Genomic DNA, 18,305 nt, shown 5'->3' on the forward strand with positions numbered 1-18,305 from the left:
TAACCCATAATGCATGCTGAGGCAGTCATCTGTCCTCACACATCACCTCCTGCCTACGTCTTCTTTAAGGACATTTCCCGGGGTGGATGTGCTAGCCGCAAGCTCTGACATTCGTGTCTTCGTGTCTGCATCAGTGCCAACCCAGATAACTGTAGCACCAATAATAAAAACCCAGAGACAGATATTGGGGTTCAACCTGAAGATCAGAAAAGCAAAGCAGTCATGCCACTGGAGAGCTCTTACCTCTTAAGAACTCTTCAGACTGAAAGAGAACAAATTCCCGTCTCCTCCCATCTTCTATTCCTCTCTAGTGTTGATATTGAAGGTGTGCACCACCACCACCTGGCCTTCATGGCTAACCAGTGTGGCTGCTGGGACTAAAGGTGTGTGCCACCACTACCTGGTCTGTACGGCTGACTAGTGTGGCTGTTTTGCGTTCTGATCTTCAGGCAAGCTGTATTTATTAAAATACAAGTGACTATCACTGCAGACAACCTGCCAAATATGTTCTCACCAGCAGGGTACTTCCGTGGCTTCCGCTTTGTCCCTCGCTAATGCTCAGAGTTAAAGCTGTTTCAGTCAGTTTGATTATTGGAGGGTTACACTGCACCCACGTGTGTGTTTCTTTGTCCTTGTTTGTCTTTAAGAATATTTAAGAAGGAGAATGAAGGGGTCTGAAACTCAGGTAACAAGTATTCTGGCAATTGTTCAGTGTTTGGGGTGTTTTAAGACTTCACAGGTATTGCTTCTTTTTCTTAAGGTTACAGTACAAGAAGCTGACCTATCTTTTACTTGCTTCACTTATCTCAAAGAAACTTCAGAGGCTTCATATTCTCTCTCTCTCTCTCTCTCTCTCTCTCTCACTCTCGATGCAGGTGTGCAGATATGTGCATATTTAGAAGCTCATTTCCATCTATCTTCTGATTCTAAATTACTATTTCCATAGGATAAAGCCAGTTTCAAGGACCGGCCCTGTGAGCTGCTAAAGTACCATAACCCTAAAGGGTCCTTTGAGTTTGACATTTCTCTGGTTCTCATTGCAGGGCGAGTGCTGTGGAGAGCGCCTCTTCAGTGTGGTATTCTTTTCCGTTGCAGTTTCGGGACTCTCATGGAAGCTGCAGCTGCGATGGTTTGGAGGAGAAACATTCCCGTAGTCTCCGGCATTCGGCATTCGGATCCCCAGTTGGTGGGTCTGTCTGAGGACACCTTGCTGGAGAAAGTCACTGGAGACAGGCTGTGAGAGTTGAGAGGCTTGCATCATTTTAAGCTTGCCCTCTTGGCTTTGTGCTTTGCTGTTTAGGATGTGAGGTCTCAGCTTGCTGCTCCAGCATGGCGGCCTGCTGCCCTGCTTCCCCACCTTGCAGGTGATCGGCCCCAGTCCCTCTGGAACTGTAAGCCCAAATAAACCCTTATTTCTGTAAGCAGCATTGGCCATGGTGTTCTTATCGCAGCATAGAAAAGTAATTAACACAGGAGCTCCAGGCATATTGGAAACCAGGGAATCTTTCTTTTTCATTTTCTGAATTGGAGAGCTGAGATGGAAGTGAAGCCAGTTACTTGTTCAAAATGACAAATATAATACGTACTGCTTTGTGCTTCTGTAGTGTCTGCTTTCTAACCTGAGGTCTTTTAATTAACCTTGCATTTTTTCTCAACAAGGAAAAGATGGCTATTAAAATATACATCGTTGAAACTTTCCATGCAGAGGCGACAGAATAGTGCTAAGGTTTGAATGTGGGAAGTCTCCTCCCAGACTCAGGCGTTTAACGTCTACTCCCTGTAGAGGAGATTGCTTTGGAAGATTGAGGAACATGGGACCTAGCCGGCAGATGGAGTCCCCAGGGTAGGGAGTGAGGGTTCTAGTGTGGTTCTTTCTCAAGCTTTTTGCTTCCTGGTCAGCAGCCAAGATGAGGAAAATCCATGAGCCACTTGTAACTCCCAGGCAGCGATGTCTGCTGTCCGGCTTGCCTTAGCATGGCGGGCTGACCTCCCTCAAGGTACCTTTGTCAGGAATTTGGGCACAGTATTGGGAAAAGTTCCTCCCATTGATAGTAACATAGTGAACACCCCTTAGCTTACCACCCTTAGATATCTGCAGGTGACCTTTTTCTGACAGGTGCTCTTCCTTCTTTTCAAAATAATCCCCATCCTGGTGTTGTCTTAATCATCTTAATGATTTTTAATTAATTTTACCAACACGGCTATCTATCCCTTAACAAGCATAGTTGGTGGCTAGGTTACAGTCCTAGTACAGGGTAGGGGCTTCCTGTGACTCTTAGAGATAAGGTAGGGCACTTCCTGCAGTCTCTAAGAGACCATGAGTTGTGGCGGTCACTTCACTTTCTGCCTTTCACGACTGTATGGATGATGCTGTACTCCTGTGTTTTTGCCTTTTCTCATGTTTTCCTCATCTCTTTAGTTTACAGTCCACTTTTTAGGTTTCCCTGAGTTCCCAGACATTCTCCCGAATTTTCATTTTGGATACTATGTATCCGTTTATTTGTTCTCTGGCTGCTCCTCCTTGGCACCGTGATCTTTCACAGATAGATTAAAATTCTTAGATACGTGGCTTTTGTTAACTTTTTCAGTCTTTTGCATAGTCTCATTTTGAATCTTTAATCTCCCATAGTAGAACCTTCCTTCAAATATCTAACCAGGTTGTAGGTATAGTGGTTTTAGTAAGAATGGCCCCCATAGGGCATAAAGGTGTGATATTGTTGGAGTAGGTGTGGCCTTGTTGGAAGAAGTGTGTCAAAGGGGATGGACTTTCAAGTTTCAAAAGCCCATGCCAGGTTCTCTTCTCTCTTCTCTCCCTCTCTCTCTCTCCCCCCCCCTCTCTCCCTCCTCTCTCTCCCTCCCTCCCTCCCTCCCTCCCTCCCTCCCTCCCTCCCTCCCTCCCTCCCTCCCCCCCCTCTTTCTCTCCATTCCCCCCACCCCAGCCTGCAGATCAGGATGTAGTTCAGTTCTCAGCTACTGCTTCAGAGCCAAGCATGCCAACATACTCCTCACCATGGTGCTAATGGACTAACCTCTGAAATTGTAATCATTAAATGATTTCTTTTATAAGTGCTACCTTGATCACAGTGTCTCTTCACAGCATCAGAATAGTGACTAAGACACACCACAAAAAGCAGGAGGTTGAAAAACTGACTGGAACTGTAAGCATGTAGCATGAATGATCAACTTTGATGTCCAGTGGTGGAATTTTGAGAGCGTGCATTGGGACAATTTTTGCGTAGAAAATACAATATGATACAACACTTACAGTTTAAACCATTCTTTGCACACACTTCAGTGACATTAAGTATATCCAAGGGTAACCCATCACCAGCATTCTCCCTAATTTTTCATTATCTTAAGGTGACTCTGTAACTATTAAGTATTAACACCCCACTTACTCCTCCTTTAAAGAATCAACAACCACCATTCTTCGTTATGTCTGTGAAAAAGACATCTCTGCATGTTTAGTATAAATGACACCATACAATATTTTTGTATCTGGATTCCTTTACATAGCAAAATGTTTTCAAAAGCTTGTATTAGAACTCTGTTATTTATCTATTCATTCATTAATTTATCTATTTAATGTGTAGGGGTATTTTGCCTGCTTGCACACATAGGTGCACCACATACATTCCTGCTGCAATGAGTCTCTGGAACTGGATCCGTCTGAACAGCTGTGAAATGCCATGTGGGTGCTGGGAATTGGACCTGGATCCTCTAGAGGAGCAGCCAGTGCTTTTAACCATTTAGCTGTCTCTCCCAGAACTCTGTATTTCAAGCCATTGGATAATGTTGCACTGTAACTATCAAGATTTGTCCATCTGCTGAAGGGCATGAGGTGCTCTGTCACTTGGACATCGTGACTAATGCTAACAGGAGTATAAAGATGACACTGTAGAATGCACTATGGCTGGGGAGATGGCTTGGCAGAGAAACCCATTGCCAGGTAGACAGAAGGACCAGAATCTGTCTCTTCAAAACCCACATTAAATCCAGGTGGGTGTGGCAACCCACCTGTAATCCTAGCACATAGAAAGCAGAGACAGAGTCCCTAGTACAAACAGGCTAGCCAGATGAGTGGAAAGGACCGAGCTCGGGGTTCAGCCAGAGACCTTGCTTCAATCTACCAAATAGAGGAAGACATCTTGGGCCTCTATACGCATGTGCACACACATGCACTTCCAACCTTACACATATATGTACCTGCATATGCAGTCCCCCACATATGTAAGCATGCATGCATGCACACACACACACACACACACACACACACACACACACACACACAACTAGTGAAAAGGAAATAAGATGGCATTGGAGAAAGTAGGAGAATAAATGGGAAGCGGAGCAATAATGTGATGGGGACGGAGTTCAAGAGTTTAGAATTAAACCGTAGGGACGACTGAGAAAGGTTCCCGAACAGATCTCTTGGTTGTCTCACAATGGTGCTTCTAAAATTGATCAGTGAGCACCCTACATAATTGAGCTGATGACATGACGGTGGTGAATGAGAAGTCTCTAGAGACTTGTGAACATCTAATGCTCTAGTCCAGGCGGGGGATAATGTGGGGTGATAGTAAGGGAGGAAAGAACAATAAGATGTGAAAGACCTTAAACTAAATGGAATAAAGGCACCAAAAATAACTTCAAGGCGACCGTTATGTGTGTTCTTTCACCTCTACTGTCCACAGACTGAAAACAGAATGTGCTTCAAGAAGATATTTTGAGTAGTTAAGACGTCAACTGCTCACAAATGGCACCTCTTCTGAATCTTACAATTTAGCAGTCTCTCATAGGACAGTGTTGTGGGGGCTAGCCATGATAAGCTACGTATGAACAGGTCACCCAAAAGAAGTTCCTTATTTCCAACCATTATCACCCGCCAGAGTAGAACTTGGCTCTCGATGAATTAATAAGAGGTTTGAGTCTCAGTAGTTTATCCTAAGGCAATGCCTGGTTGCAAGAGGAACCATAAGTACCCAGCCAGCCCCACCCCAAGAACAGACCATTTAAAGGAAATATCTAACATTCCAACCACTGTGGATAGGATAGTCTGCCAGCGTACCTCACCAGGACACTCCTAGACAAATGTCAGCCAATCAGGGGTCCTAAACCTCAAAGACCCATCATCCCCACCTTTACTACTATAAAAACCCAATTCTAATTGAGCTTGGGGCTCTCTGGTTATTCCAATATGTAGGACATACGGAGAGACCGAGTTTGCAAACGTGATTAAAATAAAGGCTCTTTGCTTTTACATATAGGACTCGGTGTCCTTGTTGGCTTGTGCGGGGACCTCGTGGATTTGGGCATGGCAGTGCCAGGTCTAAGACCACTTTCAAGCACACATGAAGTTTTGAACACTTTGATTATCAGACTCAAACCAGAAGTCAGTTGAAATGAGGATGGCCATCAGATGTGTGTGTAATGATCCCGTTTGGTTAGGGAGTTAAAAGCAGCAGGTCACTCTTAATGGCTGCTCTTTAGGAGGAAGCCATGTCTTGCTGAAGAGTGCCTCTCTTTGAAGGAGTGGCTCACGGATGATGGACCCGGCGCTAACGAGATCTCTGCAGCAGGAAGTGCTGCCATCCGGAGCGTCTCCTCCAGTGGAACCATTTCCTGTTTCAGAACCCTTCCCAGCCCCACAAAGGACTTGGGCTTCAGAGAAAAACCCAGAAAAAGTTGATGTTTCAGACTAGGCAGAGGCAGATATGTCCAGTCATGGGCACACACACTGAGCAGTACTCTAGCATGAACTGTGATGGACGGGCTACCGTCTGTGACTTAAGATATAAGAAGACAGTCCATCGAAGGATCCATAGATAAGTAAAAATTATAGCCCTAGTTTTTTATTTGACAGTGTTGGTTCCAGATGTGTAAAAGTCCATTTGTAAAAATTACACATGAAGATGTGATATGAATCTCTAACAGGAGCACTTGGGAGGGCAAAGCAAGACACTGTTAAGTAGGTTCAAGACTGGACAGGCTATGCAGCAAGATCTTGTCTCAACAAAACGATAACGCTGCTGCTGCTTTGGGAGGCATAGAACAAGGAAAGCTGATAGGAAAGTTGTAAAAGCAAGGGCTAAGTGAGCAGAAGCAGAGAGTTTCATTACGTAAATGGGCTGCAGCAGGGGTGGAGAGTGGAGAGGAAGTGATGTGGGGTTGGATATGTGACTAGAATAGCCTGTGATAGGGCTGCAGCAGGGGTGGAGATGGGAGAGGGAGTGATACAGGGTTGGATATGTGAATAGAATAGTCTGTGATAGGGCTGTGGCAGGGGTGGAGAGGGGAGAGGGAGTGATACAGGGTTGGATATGTGAATAGAATAGCCTGTGATAGGGCTGCGGCAGGGGTGGAGAGGGGAGAGGAAGTGATACAGGGTTGGATATGTGACTAGAATAGCCTGTGATAGGGCTGTGGCAGGGGTGGAGAGGGGAGAGGGAGTGATACAGGGTTGGATATGTGACTAGAATAGCCTGTGATAGGGCTGCAGCAGGGGTGGAGAGGGGAGAGGGAGTGATACAGGGTTGGATATGTGACTAGAATAGCCTGTGATAGGGCTGCAGCAGGGGTGGAGAGGGGAGAGGGAGTGATACGGGGTTGGATATGTGACTAGAATAGCCTGTGATAGGGCTGCGGCAGGGGTGGAGAGGGGAGAGGGGAGTGATACGGGGTTGGATATGTGACTAGAATAGCCTGTGATAGGGCTGCGGCAGGGGTGGAGAGGGGAGAGGGAGTGATACGGGGTTGGATATGTGACTAGAATAGCCTGTGATAGGGCTGCGGCAGGGGGTGGAGAGGGGAGAGGGAGTGATACGGGGTTGGATATGTGACTAGAATAGCCTGTGATAGGGCTGCGGCAGGGGTGGAGAGGGGAGAGGGAGTGATACGGGGTTGGATATGTGACTAGAATAGCCTGTGATAGGGCTGCGGCAGGGGTGGAGAGGGGGAGAGGGAGTGATACGGGGTTGGATATGTGACTAGAATAGCCTGTGATAGGGCTGCGGCAGGGGTGGAGAGGGGAGAGGGAGTGATACGGGGTTGGATATGTGACTAGAATAGCCTGTGATAGGGCTGCGGCAGGGGTGGAGAGGGGAGAGGGAGTGATACGGGGTTGGATATGTGACTAGAATAGCCTGTGATAGGGCTGCGGCAGGGGTGGAGAGGGGAGAGGGAGTGATACGGGGTTGGATATGTGACTAGAATAGCCTGTGATAGGGCTGCGGCAGGGGTGGAGAGGGGAGAGGGAGTGATACGGGGTTGGATATGTGACTAGAATAGCCTGTGATAGGGCTGCGGCAGGGGTGGAGAGGGGAGAGGGAGTGATACGGGGTTGGATATGTGACTAGAATAGCCTGTGATAGGGCTGCGGCAGGGGTGGAGAGGGGAGAGGGAGTGATACGGGGTTGGATATGTGACTAGAATAGCCTGTGATAGGGCTGCGGCAGGGGTGGAGAGGGGAGAGGGAGTGATACGGGGTTGGATATGTGACTAGAATAGCCTGTGATAGGGCTGCGGCAGGGGTGGAGAGGGGAGAGGGAGTGATACGGGGTTGGATATGTGACTAGAATAGCCTGTGATAGGGCTGCGGCAGGGGTGGAGAGGGGAGAGGGAGTGATACGGGGTTGGATATGTGACTAGAATAGCCTGTGATAGGGCTGCGGCAGGGGTGGAGAGGGGAGAGGGAGTGATACGGGGTTGGATATGTGACTAGAATAGCCTGTGATAGGGCTGCAGCAGGGGTGGAGAGGGGAGAGGGAGTGATACGGGGTTGGATATGTGACTAGAATAGCCTGTGCACAGCTCCAGGTGTGCTGGAAGGTGCTGTGCATGCTGCCAGATGTGATGCCATCATCCATCTTCCCTAGTTGTGAACACTGTGAGTTTCAGTAATGGTTGGCCAGACACGATCACTGATGAAAATGTGGCTTGACCACCATGGGAGTGACCAACCACTTCCTGATTAAAGTCTGTTCATCAAGATGAAACCCACATTTGGCATCAATGTTGGGCAAAGAACCTGTGGTTAGATAGGCTACAACTCTTATTCTGTCAAATGGACTTAATACTAAACCAGCTCCTAATGACTTACTGTTATAGTCATAGATTATGATGCCAAAGTTGTGTTTTATCTCCAGCTGCTAATTTTGTAGTAATTAGCATATAAAAATAATAGAAAATACAGGTTTTAGTGCTAAGAAGGAAGTATGCCTGTCACAAATACCTAAGTACGTAGGAGAGACTTGGAATCAGCTGGCTGTAGGTGAAAGCTGGGAGAAGTGTGGAGGGCACTGTGGAGAAAGAAATCAATGCTGAAAATAGGACTCTTGACAGTGTATGTCACTGCTAAGGAAAGAAACATGGAGGTATTAAGAACACCCAGTCTAGGCAGAATTTGGACTCCGACTGAGCAGGCTATCTCAGGACACTCTGTGCCACTTCTATACGTTAACCAATGCACCTTAGAAAGTTCTTTAGGTTTATGATGTGAATGTTTTGTCTGCATGTGTGTCTGTGCATCACTGTGTGCCCACTGCCCAACAGGCAGAAGAGAGCACTGGGTCCTTGGAAATTGGTATTACACATGGTTGAGAACCTCTACTGGGTGCCGGCAACCAAACATGGGTCCTCCATAAGAGCAACAAGCGCTCTGGAGTTGCTCTCCAGCCCTTGAACACACTTTTTCTCGCCAACAGACACAAAGCGATGCTTTGTGATGAGCTGATGCACTTTCAGAGACAAATGGCAGGCACTTAACTTTCTAAGCATTTCTAATCTCCTTTGTTTGCTTGTTTTGGAGTCATGGACATACATGTCCTTATGGGTGTCTTTGAATGTTTGTGTCCATGTGCATGGGAGTGTGGTAGCTACAAGTTAACCTTGGATGTTATTTCTCAGGCGCCGTCCACCGCGACTTTTGAGACAGGGTCTCTCATTGGTACGGAGGTCATTGCCTAGGCCAGGCTGGCTTGCCACTAAGCAACAGTCTGTTTTTCACCTCCCCAGCAATGGAATCACTAGAACACACTACCACACTGGATTTTTAAAAAGGATTCATTTGTATGTGTGACCAGTGTTTGCCTCTATGTATATGTGCACACTATGTGCATGCCTGGTGCCTGCAGACGCCAGAAGAGGATTTTTGGGGTCCCCAGAACTATAGTGACAACTGGCTGTAAGCTGTCATGTGGGTGCTGGGAACTAAACCTGGGTCCTCTGCAGCAGAAAGTGCTCTTAACCTTTGAGTCATCTCTCCAGCCCCTCCCTCCTCTTTCCGGGCTCCAGGGCTGGAACTCATTTCTCACACCTGTAGGGCAGCACTTTACTTACTGAGCCATAAATCTTTAGCTCTGACTTTTTTCTCTAAGTCAGAAAGCTAGGTAAATCATGACACGGAAGATGTCACTAACGGCAGGCATTCCTTTGTTCTACGCTTTCCTCTTGCACCACGAGCACCTGGAAGATGTAACACCCACTGTCTCATTTATGTGGACCTGGTATCCTGGTATCTGAGAGAGTAATGTTTTCTATTTTTATTTTTTTCCATATAGCATTTTTATCGATTCTTTGGGAATTTTGCATCATACACCCCAGTCACACTCATTCCCCAGGCTTTCTGTGTCTGCCCCTGGCCTTGTGACTACCCTGTTCTGACAAAAAAAAAAAAAAGAAACAACAACAACAACAACAACAACAAAAAGCCCAAGTCCAATTTGTGTTCTCTATACACTAGCTGGGGCATGGTCAAACTCCCAGTGACCTGTCATTTTAGTAGAACTGAGTTCTTCCCCACCCCCGCCAGAAGCCATCAGTTGTGGAGAGCGTCACTTCAGCATCCCTGTTACACTTTCTGACTTCTCTTCGACGATATCCTGCCTAGGCCGTTACTTTTCTTGGAGGGAGGGTAGAGGCTATGTCCCTCTTTGTCAACTGCGCAACAGCTGTTGTGGATACCACAGTCAAAGCAGCTTTCTAGAAGGAGTGGTTCTTAGCTAACCAAAAGCACTCAGAAGCAGAAAGTTTCTTTTCTCACGAGAGTCTATAATGCCCTTTTGAAGCCATTGTAGGTAACTGAATGTTTCTATAAATGTATTTTGCTATCATCCCAACCCTCCAAGGTCTGTATGGCTGAATGCGTGTCTCTCTAACCCTGTCTCGAAAGGATTGCTCTGTACTTCAGCTAGATGAGGCCTTTGGTGTCATGCAAATGTGAACTCTGGCTAAACCACACAAAACCGGAATCATTCCACACAGAGAATTAGAGCTTTCAGTGCACTTGCCATTTTTATTTCGCGATGCGGTAACATGATTCACGACGGGCTGTGATGCAGTTGACGGTGTAATGGAGAATATATCTTTCTGGAGGCTCTTTATAACTAAACACTAAATAGTTTAATTACAGTGGAAATTCTGTACAATTTAAGGCTTGGCTCTGAACTAGATTGGAAATATGGACCAGATTTGTAAATAAAACACCTTTTTGTTCAAGTAAAAGAAGAAAAAAAATCAATGAAAAAATACAAGGAAAAGAAAAACAACAAGAAAAAAGCAGCCCAGCAGATCTTCCTGGAGTGGATTTTCGTAATATTATAAACTAACAAAAATACAGGCTTTCTTCCTTAAACAATGATAATGTACATATCAAGGGTTTGCTTAGGTAATTCTGGGAATCTTTCTGGATTGAACGCAGACCAGAGTGAATGAGCAGGAATTACATCAGTGTGCTAGAATCAATTCTACCTTATAACAAATTAGAGACACTAAGCAAGGCTGTAAGCATTAGGTATTTCTAGAGGGTCAGAGAGTCATTACTGCTTAGGGGTGAGAATAATAAAACCAGGTGAGAATAATATAACCAGAATAATTAGACAAGGACAAGATTCAAGTTGTTCACTGAATAAAGTCGGTTATTGGCACATCTAATCTGGGGTAAATCTGACACACCGAACCTAGACGGCTGATAGCATTTTAGGGTAGTTAACATTTGTTTGTAAACAGAGAATTTGTCACCGATGAGACAGTGAACTTGTGGAGACTTTAATAACAAACTATAGGAGGAATGAGCTGTCAACGTGTTACATGAGATCACGGTTTACACGGTTGGCTATGAACGTGCAGGTCGAGTTGAAAACAGATTTCGGTGAAAATTAAAAGTGCGGCTCTTTTGGGATTTTTGTCATTGCTTCATGCAGTACCAGTTTAGAGATGTCAATTCAGATTGCTTTATATGGGAAGATCTCTCTGCCAGTGTCTTTCATTAATGGTCAAGGTCAGTTCTTCTGGAATTTTCCACGGACAGATGCAAGTCAGTTGGGTTAGAAGAGGGAACGCCACATAGGCTCTGGTTTTCCTAACGGTTTACATGACTGGGTGCATGTGCAAGTTGAGTTCTTCCTGTGGAAAGAAAGGTTTCATCAGTTTCTCATCAAAAAACATCCAAGCAGTTACAAAAGGGGCTGTGGAAGTTAGACTGCTCATTCTGATGGGAGGCGGTTACATGGCAACAGAAAACGACATCACTCAAGTGGCCGAAGCCCATTGAAGAAAAAAAAATATCTTTTCTCTCCCTCAGCTTTGCTTTCATCTTTCAAGAATTCTATTAATTTGGGTCTGAGTGACTTTAGCATTTACTTTTCTTATTTTCAAAAGAGGTATTACTCATTAACCTACATGCTTCAGAAAATGCATCTGGACAACCTCTTTTCAATATTATTCTTATTCCAGAAGTACACGTGTAAGGAGGTACAACTGCACTCAGCATCCACAGCCCACCTAAGGATATGCACAGTTGCCTGAGTTCTCACATGACAGGGCTGTGCACTCAGAGAGGGCAGAGTCTGCTTGTGATGCTGCTCACACAGACTGGCAAGGCATGCACTTCCAGGAGGGAAACATGACCACACATCGGCATCATTGCCTCCCTTTGGGACAAAGTACGATGGGGAAAGTCAGTCACAGAATACAGGAAGTATAAGGCATTCAGAAAGGAAGTGAGAGCTCAGTTTCAAACTAAGTCTGAAGCACAGACATTTGTCTTGGAAGAGCGTGCTTCCAAGGGACGATGCTGTCGTCAAAAGCATGAAGGAGTACGGCTAATTTCTCTGCAAGTGGAAACACAAATTCAGCTTCTCAGAAGAACCCGCTTGAGTGTTTGCTAGGCCACACAGTGGGCGAAATCAAATTAGATATTTCCAATTTGCCCGATGCGAAGAATGCAAAGCCCAGAGGAAAGCCCAGCGGTGAGACAAAGGCAAGCAAGGACTCTGCTTTCCCTTCGCCTCTAACTGGCGTGGGTGCAAACACAGCTCTAAAGATGGCATCTCCACAGCTGAGGCACCCCAGTACCCACAAACAGATCTCCATCTTCTAGCCGGCCAGCCCCACAGATGCCAGTGAGAGAAGCAAGGGAGGGGGAGTGAGGAAAAGGATGGGAGGGAGGTACCCCATGCTGCATGCCAGCTGAGGCAAGCCTCGAGAATCAGCGTCACCTCTTACCTCTGGTCAATCCTCTCCGTCTTCTGGTGTGATTTCTGTCTCTTTATGGACCACTACTTTGGTCACTGACATGTCGGGGTGCTGCTCTTTGGCCTCTTTAATTGCCTGAGCCAGAGCCTATCCCCAGGAAATCACAGAAGGGCGAAAACAAAAAGGAGGTAGGACATGCATGAGCGGTAGCAAGGTGAAGACTTACGAGCTAAATCTACATCCACGATTAACAATGAGGTACAATGATTACGGAAGGATTCAAAATCGTATTCTGCAAAGTTAATTCAGAAACTATTTTAGAATATATGCTGCACTAGAGAACTATTAGCACTGGGAACCAAGAGGCCCACAAGCTCACATTGACTTCTCTGTCAGAGCGTTTACCGTCTCACATACACTACCTGGTCATGGTTAATGTCAGCATCTCCCGTGATGACGATTCGCTTCTCAATTCTCGTCTCTGAAATGCCGCCTTTCACAGTCTAGAGGAAACAGAAAGGTTCTGTGAGCGACTCACTGGGGAACGGCAGGAGGTGGGAGTAGCATCGAGTACCACTGTCGTTCATTCCCCCAGGTTCACTGTCAAAAGCAGAGCTTTTGGGGCTTAGCAGGGCCAGTTTCTCCGAGATCTACTCTATGCCCACCCTGGGATGGGCATCAAGGATCCCAGAATGAATCCTCCACAGAAACTGGCAGAGGCTGCCAAGTTCATGGAAGACACTGACGTTTCTCAGCTCACTTTTAATACAGCTAGCTCGACATTGGATAGGCAAGTAAGGAATCCCCATGCAGCCCAGTCTGCCGGAGGTTTTGGTGATCAATGCCTTTCTCCAGCTGTCAGGATTAGTGCTTGTGGGTGTTGGCTCCACTTACTTTGGTGATATGTGTGGTGGTGGTGGTGCTACTGGTTTCAGATGTGATCGTCTGGGCACTCATCAACACACCTGGGTCCAGATCGGCCTCAGGGTCAACCTAAGCAGGGACAGGAACACACACAGCACATACGTGTGGTTACATTCTTCTTCACAGGACAGTTCCATTCCTTAATGCTGTGCAGTGACAGAGTGAACTGGCTCTCCCCATGCGAAGACTCAATCAACCACAGATGAAAAATACTCAGAAACTATTTGTGGCCAGACTGAACGTGTCTAGGTATTTGCTAAACATTGGAGTACAACCACACTTATTTTATTTATTTAATGCAACCACACATTGCATTTACATTGTGCAAGATAGTGTAAGTCACTCAGTGATTCTTTAAACTATATCTGAGCATGTCCACACAGTATAAAGAAATTTTATACTAGCCTGGCCAAGGAACTGGAGCATCCATGGGAAACCTAGAACCCACAACCTTAGAAGGAAGGAACAATTGCTTTCCAATAGGTCAATTCAGGTAGCTCCTGGGAGCGCTGGGAGTAAACTCTAGGTAAAGCCACAGGCGAGGAGGGTTAGCAAACTGAGATGCAGTGGGTAGCCCACTCCTCTTTATGGTCCATAGCTGCACACCCAGCTCTCTGAGTCTTTCCTATGCCAAGGTTATCTAAAGCCTTGGGGAAGTCCCTGTGACTCTACAATCAGTAAGAAAACCACACAGTACAGCACTGGTCTTGTCAGAGACGGTTTGGATGCTGGATCCTCTCAGCCTCTTGGACTGCTACTGTGTAGTTACTCTTGAATGCATGACGCCACAGAGCGGCCAGGCCCCCAGTCTTACCTGTGAGGACTCGTATGTGATGGTTTTTATTTCTGTGTGAACTACTGGCACGTCCTTGGTAGCGATGTCGAGCTTGCCTCCTCCTGGAGAAACAGTGCCCATGTTCACGCTTTCCATTTTCACAGTGGACAGCTGCATTAGTGGGAAGCAAGGGGGAGGGGTTACCACGGCACACACATAGTTTGACCTTCTCTCTCTTCCCTTGGTGTGTTTTGTTTCGTGACAAAACATGGATGACGTGACATGGATGACGGCACATAATCTATGTCGGTCTCTGGCCCAAACCCAGCAATCGTGGACATAGGATGTTCGAGGCAAGAGAAACGTTTTAAAGGAAATTCAAAAAAAAAAAACCCCAATCTGCTCCTTCTTTTCGATCTCATATGCAAACAGTGAAAGAGGTAAACCTATACACGAGGCTTTAACCCAGTAACCAAGGAGGAGGAGGCAAGTCGTAAATCATCAGCCACCACCCACCAATGTGTGGAGGGTATCAATAAAAGCCGACAGAGAGGAAAGTTATGGAAGTTGGAGGAATGCTTTCTGGTCCTTCTGGAAAAGTAAATGGATCAGAAATAAATGCCGGGCTGGAGAGATGGCTCAGAGGTTAAGAGCACTGCCTGCTCCTCCAGAGGTCCTGAGTTCAATTCCCAGCAACCACATGGTGGCTCACAACCATCTGTAATGAGATCTGGCACCCTCTTCTGGCGCGAGAGCATACATGGAGGCAGAATGTTGCATACATAATAAAAATAAACAAATAAATAAAAATATCAGAGAATGAGTGCCTTGGTATTATGAAAAAAGAAATGCCAACTTTTCATTTAAAAATATTTATGTTATTATTATTGTTGTTGTGCCTATGTAGGTCAGAGGGCAACTTTCCGAACCTGGTTCTCGTCTTCCACTGTGGGTTCCAGGGACTGAATCTAGGTCATCAGGCTGTGTGGCCAGCACCGTTAGCCACCGAGCCATCTTTGTGGGCCTCCAGTTTTCTCATAGCTAATCACTGGTTCCCATGCTTTCTGTCAGTTATAATGTCCATGACAGAAACAGCTTCCTGGAGCTATACGTCATGAATACATACTAGTTTTATGTTTCTATGCGACCCCAAATCTGGAAACAAGTATAGGGGCCTTTCACTGCCACGCGAAGTAATAGAACAGAGAGGAAAACCAAAGGCCCTGTGCACCATGAGGCATAAAGTTAAATGTAGCCTTGCTTTCACACTGCTGTAAGCCTCAGGGTATCACCTGAGCGAATTAGTAACTACCGTTTACCTCAAGATGAGACTTTTGTTCCAAAGTCTCTGAAGGGTGCGTAACCTCCACCTGCTCCTCCTCACAGGAGACAGTGGCAGGCCGCTCCTGCTCAGGGACAGACTCGTCAGCCATCTCTCCTCTCTCTTCCTTGGCTGCTTCTGTCCCTTTTATACTGTGCGGATCCACGGGTGTGGACTCGGCAGCATCCAAATCATCCCCCGCCATGTGAGAAGCATCCCCACTCCCCTGCACATTCATCACACGCCTCTCCTCCACCACAACCGTTTCCTGCAGCAACTTCTCAGTGCTGGGGGGCTGTGAGTGCGGGGCAGACTCCACCTCGGTTTCAGTGGATTCTGTCTTCGTTTCCAGTTTCTGTATGGGAAGAGTACAGAGTCTGTGTGACCTTCCACAAAACAAAACAAACAACCCCCTACCCCTCCAAGCTGCTGCTCACTAGGATGTCCAAAGCCGGCATCCAGAGCTCATTTGCACAAACACCGATGGAAACAAACTCAGCTTTCCTTTCTCCAGCCAGTTTTGCGGTGTGCCTGTTTGACACGCACATTGGGGCCCGCACGGGTTTCTCAGCAATGGCAGGAGAAACAGAATGGAGTGAAATATGCAAGTGGAGAAAGGAGAATGGGAACTTTGCTGCACATTCCCATTGGCTTTGAATGCGCTCTGAGACCCAACGGATGAGACAAAACCTCCTAATGTCATTGCTGTGGAGTACAGGAAGCGCATTCTTGAAGTGGAATGGAAGCTACGCGACAGACACATGCAGCGGCACAAAAGGCAATTACTCAGGACATCTTTGAGATGCAGGAAGGCAATGCTACTTGGGTGCAAAACACAGACACACACCTGCCACACACTCACAAAGCAAAGCAAATGGGCACATTCACAAACACCAAGGATGGGAGCAAACGGCCACCTGCACCCAGCTCTGGGTTGTAGAGGAAACCCCGCCTATGAACTCTGTGGGTTTTCGGGCCGACTCTAACAGACTGAGGATCTCCGAGCCATCCATGAGCTTCTCCCCAGAGGACTGTTTAGTCTGAGTAGACAAAGAGAGGAAGAGTCAAGGACGAGAGAGGTGCCTCGGGCACACGTGTTCGCAGCTTGCTAGACAAGACTGGAGGCAGAGGGAAAAAAGGAAGGAGGAATGAAGGAGTCCACGTAGAGAGCTTGGAAACAGAAAACAATGGAGGCATAACATAGCAAACTAGGTGACCACGAGCCCTCGTGAGCTAAAGCAGAGAGTTATTACGTTTAGGGTGGCGCCGATTTAAGCAGGTCATTTTCCAGCTTCCCCCCCGCCACCCCTTTATTGCAAGCCACAGCAGCGTTATCACGAATCTTGGGAACAGGCAGCTAGAAATAAAATGGGAAAAGTGTTTTAATGCTGACTTTAGACTGCAGTATTGATTTAATCATGGGGGGAAAAAAAGCTGGGTTCACTGCTCTCAACATAAAGTCAAGCGGCAAGAGAAACGGGAAAGGTTCAGGGTGGAAGGGCGCTGTTTGAAAAAAAAACCGTCATGCTGGAATCTTAAGGTGCGACTGAACGAGAGCCACTGGTTACCACCACTTGGGATGCAGAGGACTCGGTGACGTAGTGAGCAGTAGCCACAGTAAAGGCGGGTTCCTGGGAGTACCGCCACTCAGACAGGCTCTTCCTGCGTGGGCCAAAGGGCCCTACCTTCAGCACCTCACATTCGGGCACCTGTTGCGGTTTGCCGAATCGGTGGGCAGGCGCATCCTCTCCCAGCTTTGGAGCCTTCTGGGCGTCATCTTCCTCAGGGCTTTGCCGACGAGATTCAGCTTCCTTGATGGGCGCCAGGGATTCTGACAATCTCCGCTTCGGGGTGTGGACCTCGGGTCCCCTTCTGGATTTCTCTTCAGTCAAGGATTCCAGGACCTCGTATTCCACCAGCAAGGGAGTCACCTTCACAGCCTCTGCGGCGCCTCTCTCCGTCTTCCGCAGGCCTTCCAGCAAGGAGGGCTGTGCGGCTTTCTCCCCCTCTTTAGCTTTCCCGGTCATGGTAACAATTCTCCCAGAGACCGTGTCATAGGATTTCCCTAGCGTGTACATCTTCTGCTTGTTCTCGTCCTTAAGATGCATGTCTCTGGTCAGGTCATCGAAGCCGTGCATGTCAATCATACTAGATTTTAGCAAGTCGGCTGGGATCTCACCAGTTTTACTGGTCACGGTAACCACCTTGTAAGTGACCATCTTTTTCGAATCACCATCAACTACCTCAGTGGGTATTTTGTCTACAATAACCCAATCCTCTGTACCCTATATTCAAAATATAAAAGCTAAATTAGAAGAGCTGATGGCATCTTGTTTATAAAATAAGAACCCTTTATAAAAAATGAAGGCCTAAACTACACTCGGGCGTGGGGTAGGACAGAGGCAAAGGGTGGCCGCTTTCATCTAAGAATTAGGGCTGGAGTCCTTCTCACCTAAAGTCTACTAATCTCAGCCCAGAATATATTCTGTGGGGTAGCGCTGCAATTTCATGTTACTTTAAATAGGAACATGTCTTGGGAAGGACTTTTAGAAGAAACCTATCTGACCTTATGGTCGGCAGCTGGTTGCTTTCTATGTTAGGATTGGATGGTACCACTGAACTATTTAACTTTACACACGTGGGCACAAAAGGAGTTTTCCACGTTCTCTGTCCTAGAGTGCTTCACACATTTGTATTTTCACAAGGAAGTTGAAGGTATTCTCCAGGTTTCTGTCAATGCCATTTTCCATGCCTGCCAGTTTATTTCCTTATCCAGGGAAGTCAATTCATGACTGTACTTGGCACCAGAGCATA

General features: G+C 46.7%; 1 protein-coding gene across 24 annotated transcripts in view; it reads right to left on the minus strand.

Moving 5' to 3' along the window:
- Positions 1-10,271: 10,271 nt before the first annotated feature.
- Positions 10,272-18,305, minus strand: part of Epb41l3 (erythrocyte membrane protein band 4.1 like 3) — a 228,905-nt gene continuing 220,871 nt past the window's right edge. For 10 of the 24 annotated variants that reach the window (XM_087902317.1, XM_087902313.1, XM_087902311.1 and 7 more), the window contains 8 exons: positions 17,060-17,776; positions 16,409-16,531; positions 15,490-15,846; positions 14,210-14,341; positions 13,366-13,464; positions 12,894-12,974; positions 12,502-12,618; positions 10,272-11,400 (listed from right to left, as the gene is read on the minus strand). In XM_087902317.1, the coding sequence (XP_087758443.1) occupies positions 12,508-12,618; positions 12,894-12,974; positions 13,366-13,464; positions 14,210-14,341; positions 15,490-15,846; positions 16,409-16,531; positions 17,060-17,776 (1,620 nt within the window). In that variant the 3' untranslated portion in view covers positions 10,272-11,400; positions 12,502-12,507. The remainder of the gene's footprint in view (positions 11,401-12,501; positions 12,619-12,893; positions 12,975-13,365; positions 13,465-14,209; positions 14,342-15,489; positions 15,847-16,408; positions 16,532-17,059; positions 17,777-18,305) is intronic. The other 14 variants (XM_048435581.3, XM_048435574.3, XM_048435529.3 and 11 more) reach the window with 3 other exon arrangements.

The sequence above is a fragment of the Myodes glareolus genome, chromosome 27 (assembly GCF_982192425.1).
Source record: "Myodes glareolus chromosome 27, mMyoGla1.1, whole genome shotgun sequence".
In the NCBI taxonomy this organism is placed as follows: Eukaryota; Metazoa; Chordata; class Mammalia; order Rodentia; family Cricetidae; genus Myodes; species Myodes glareolus.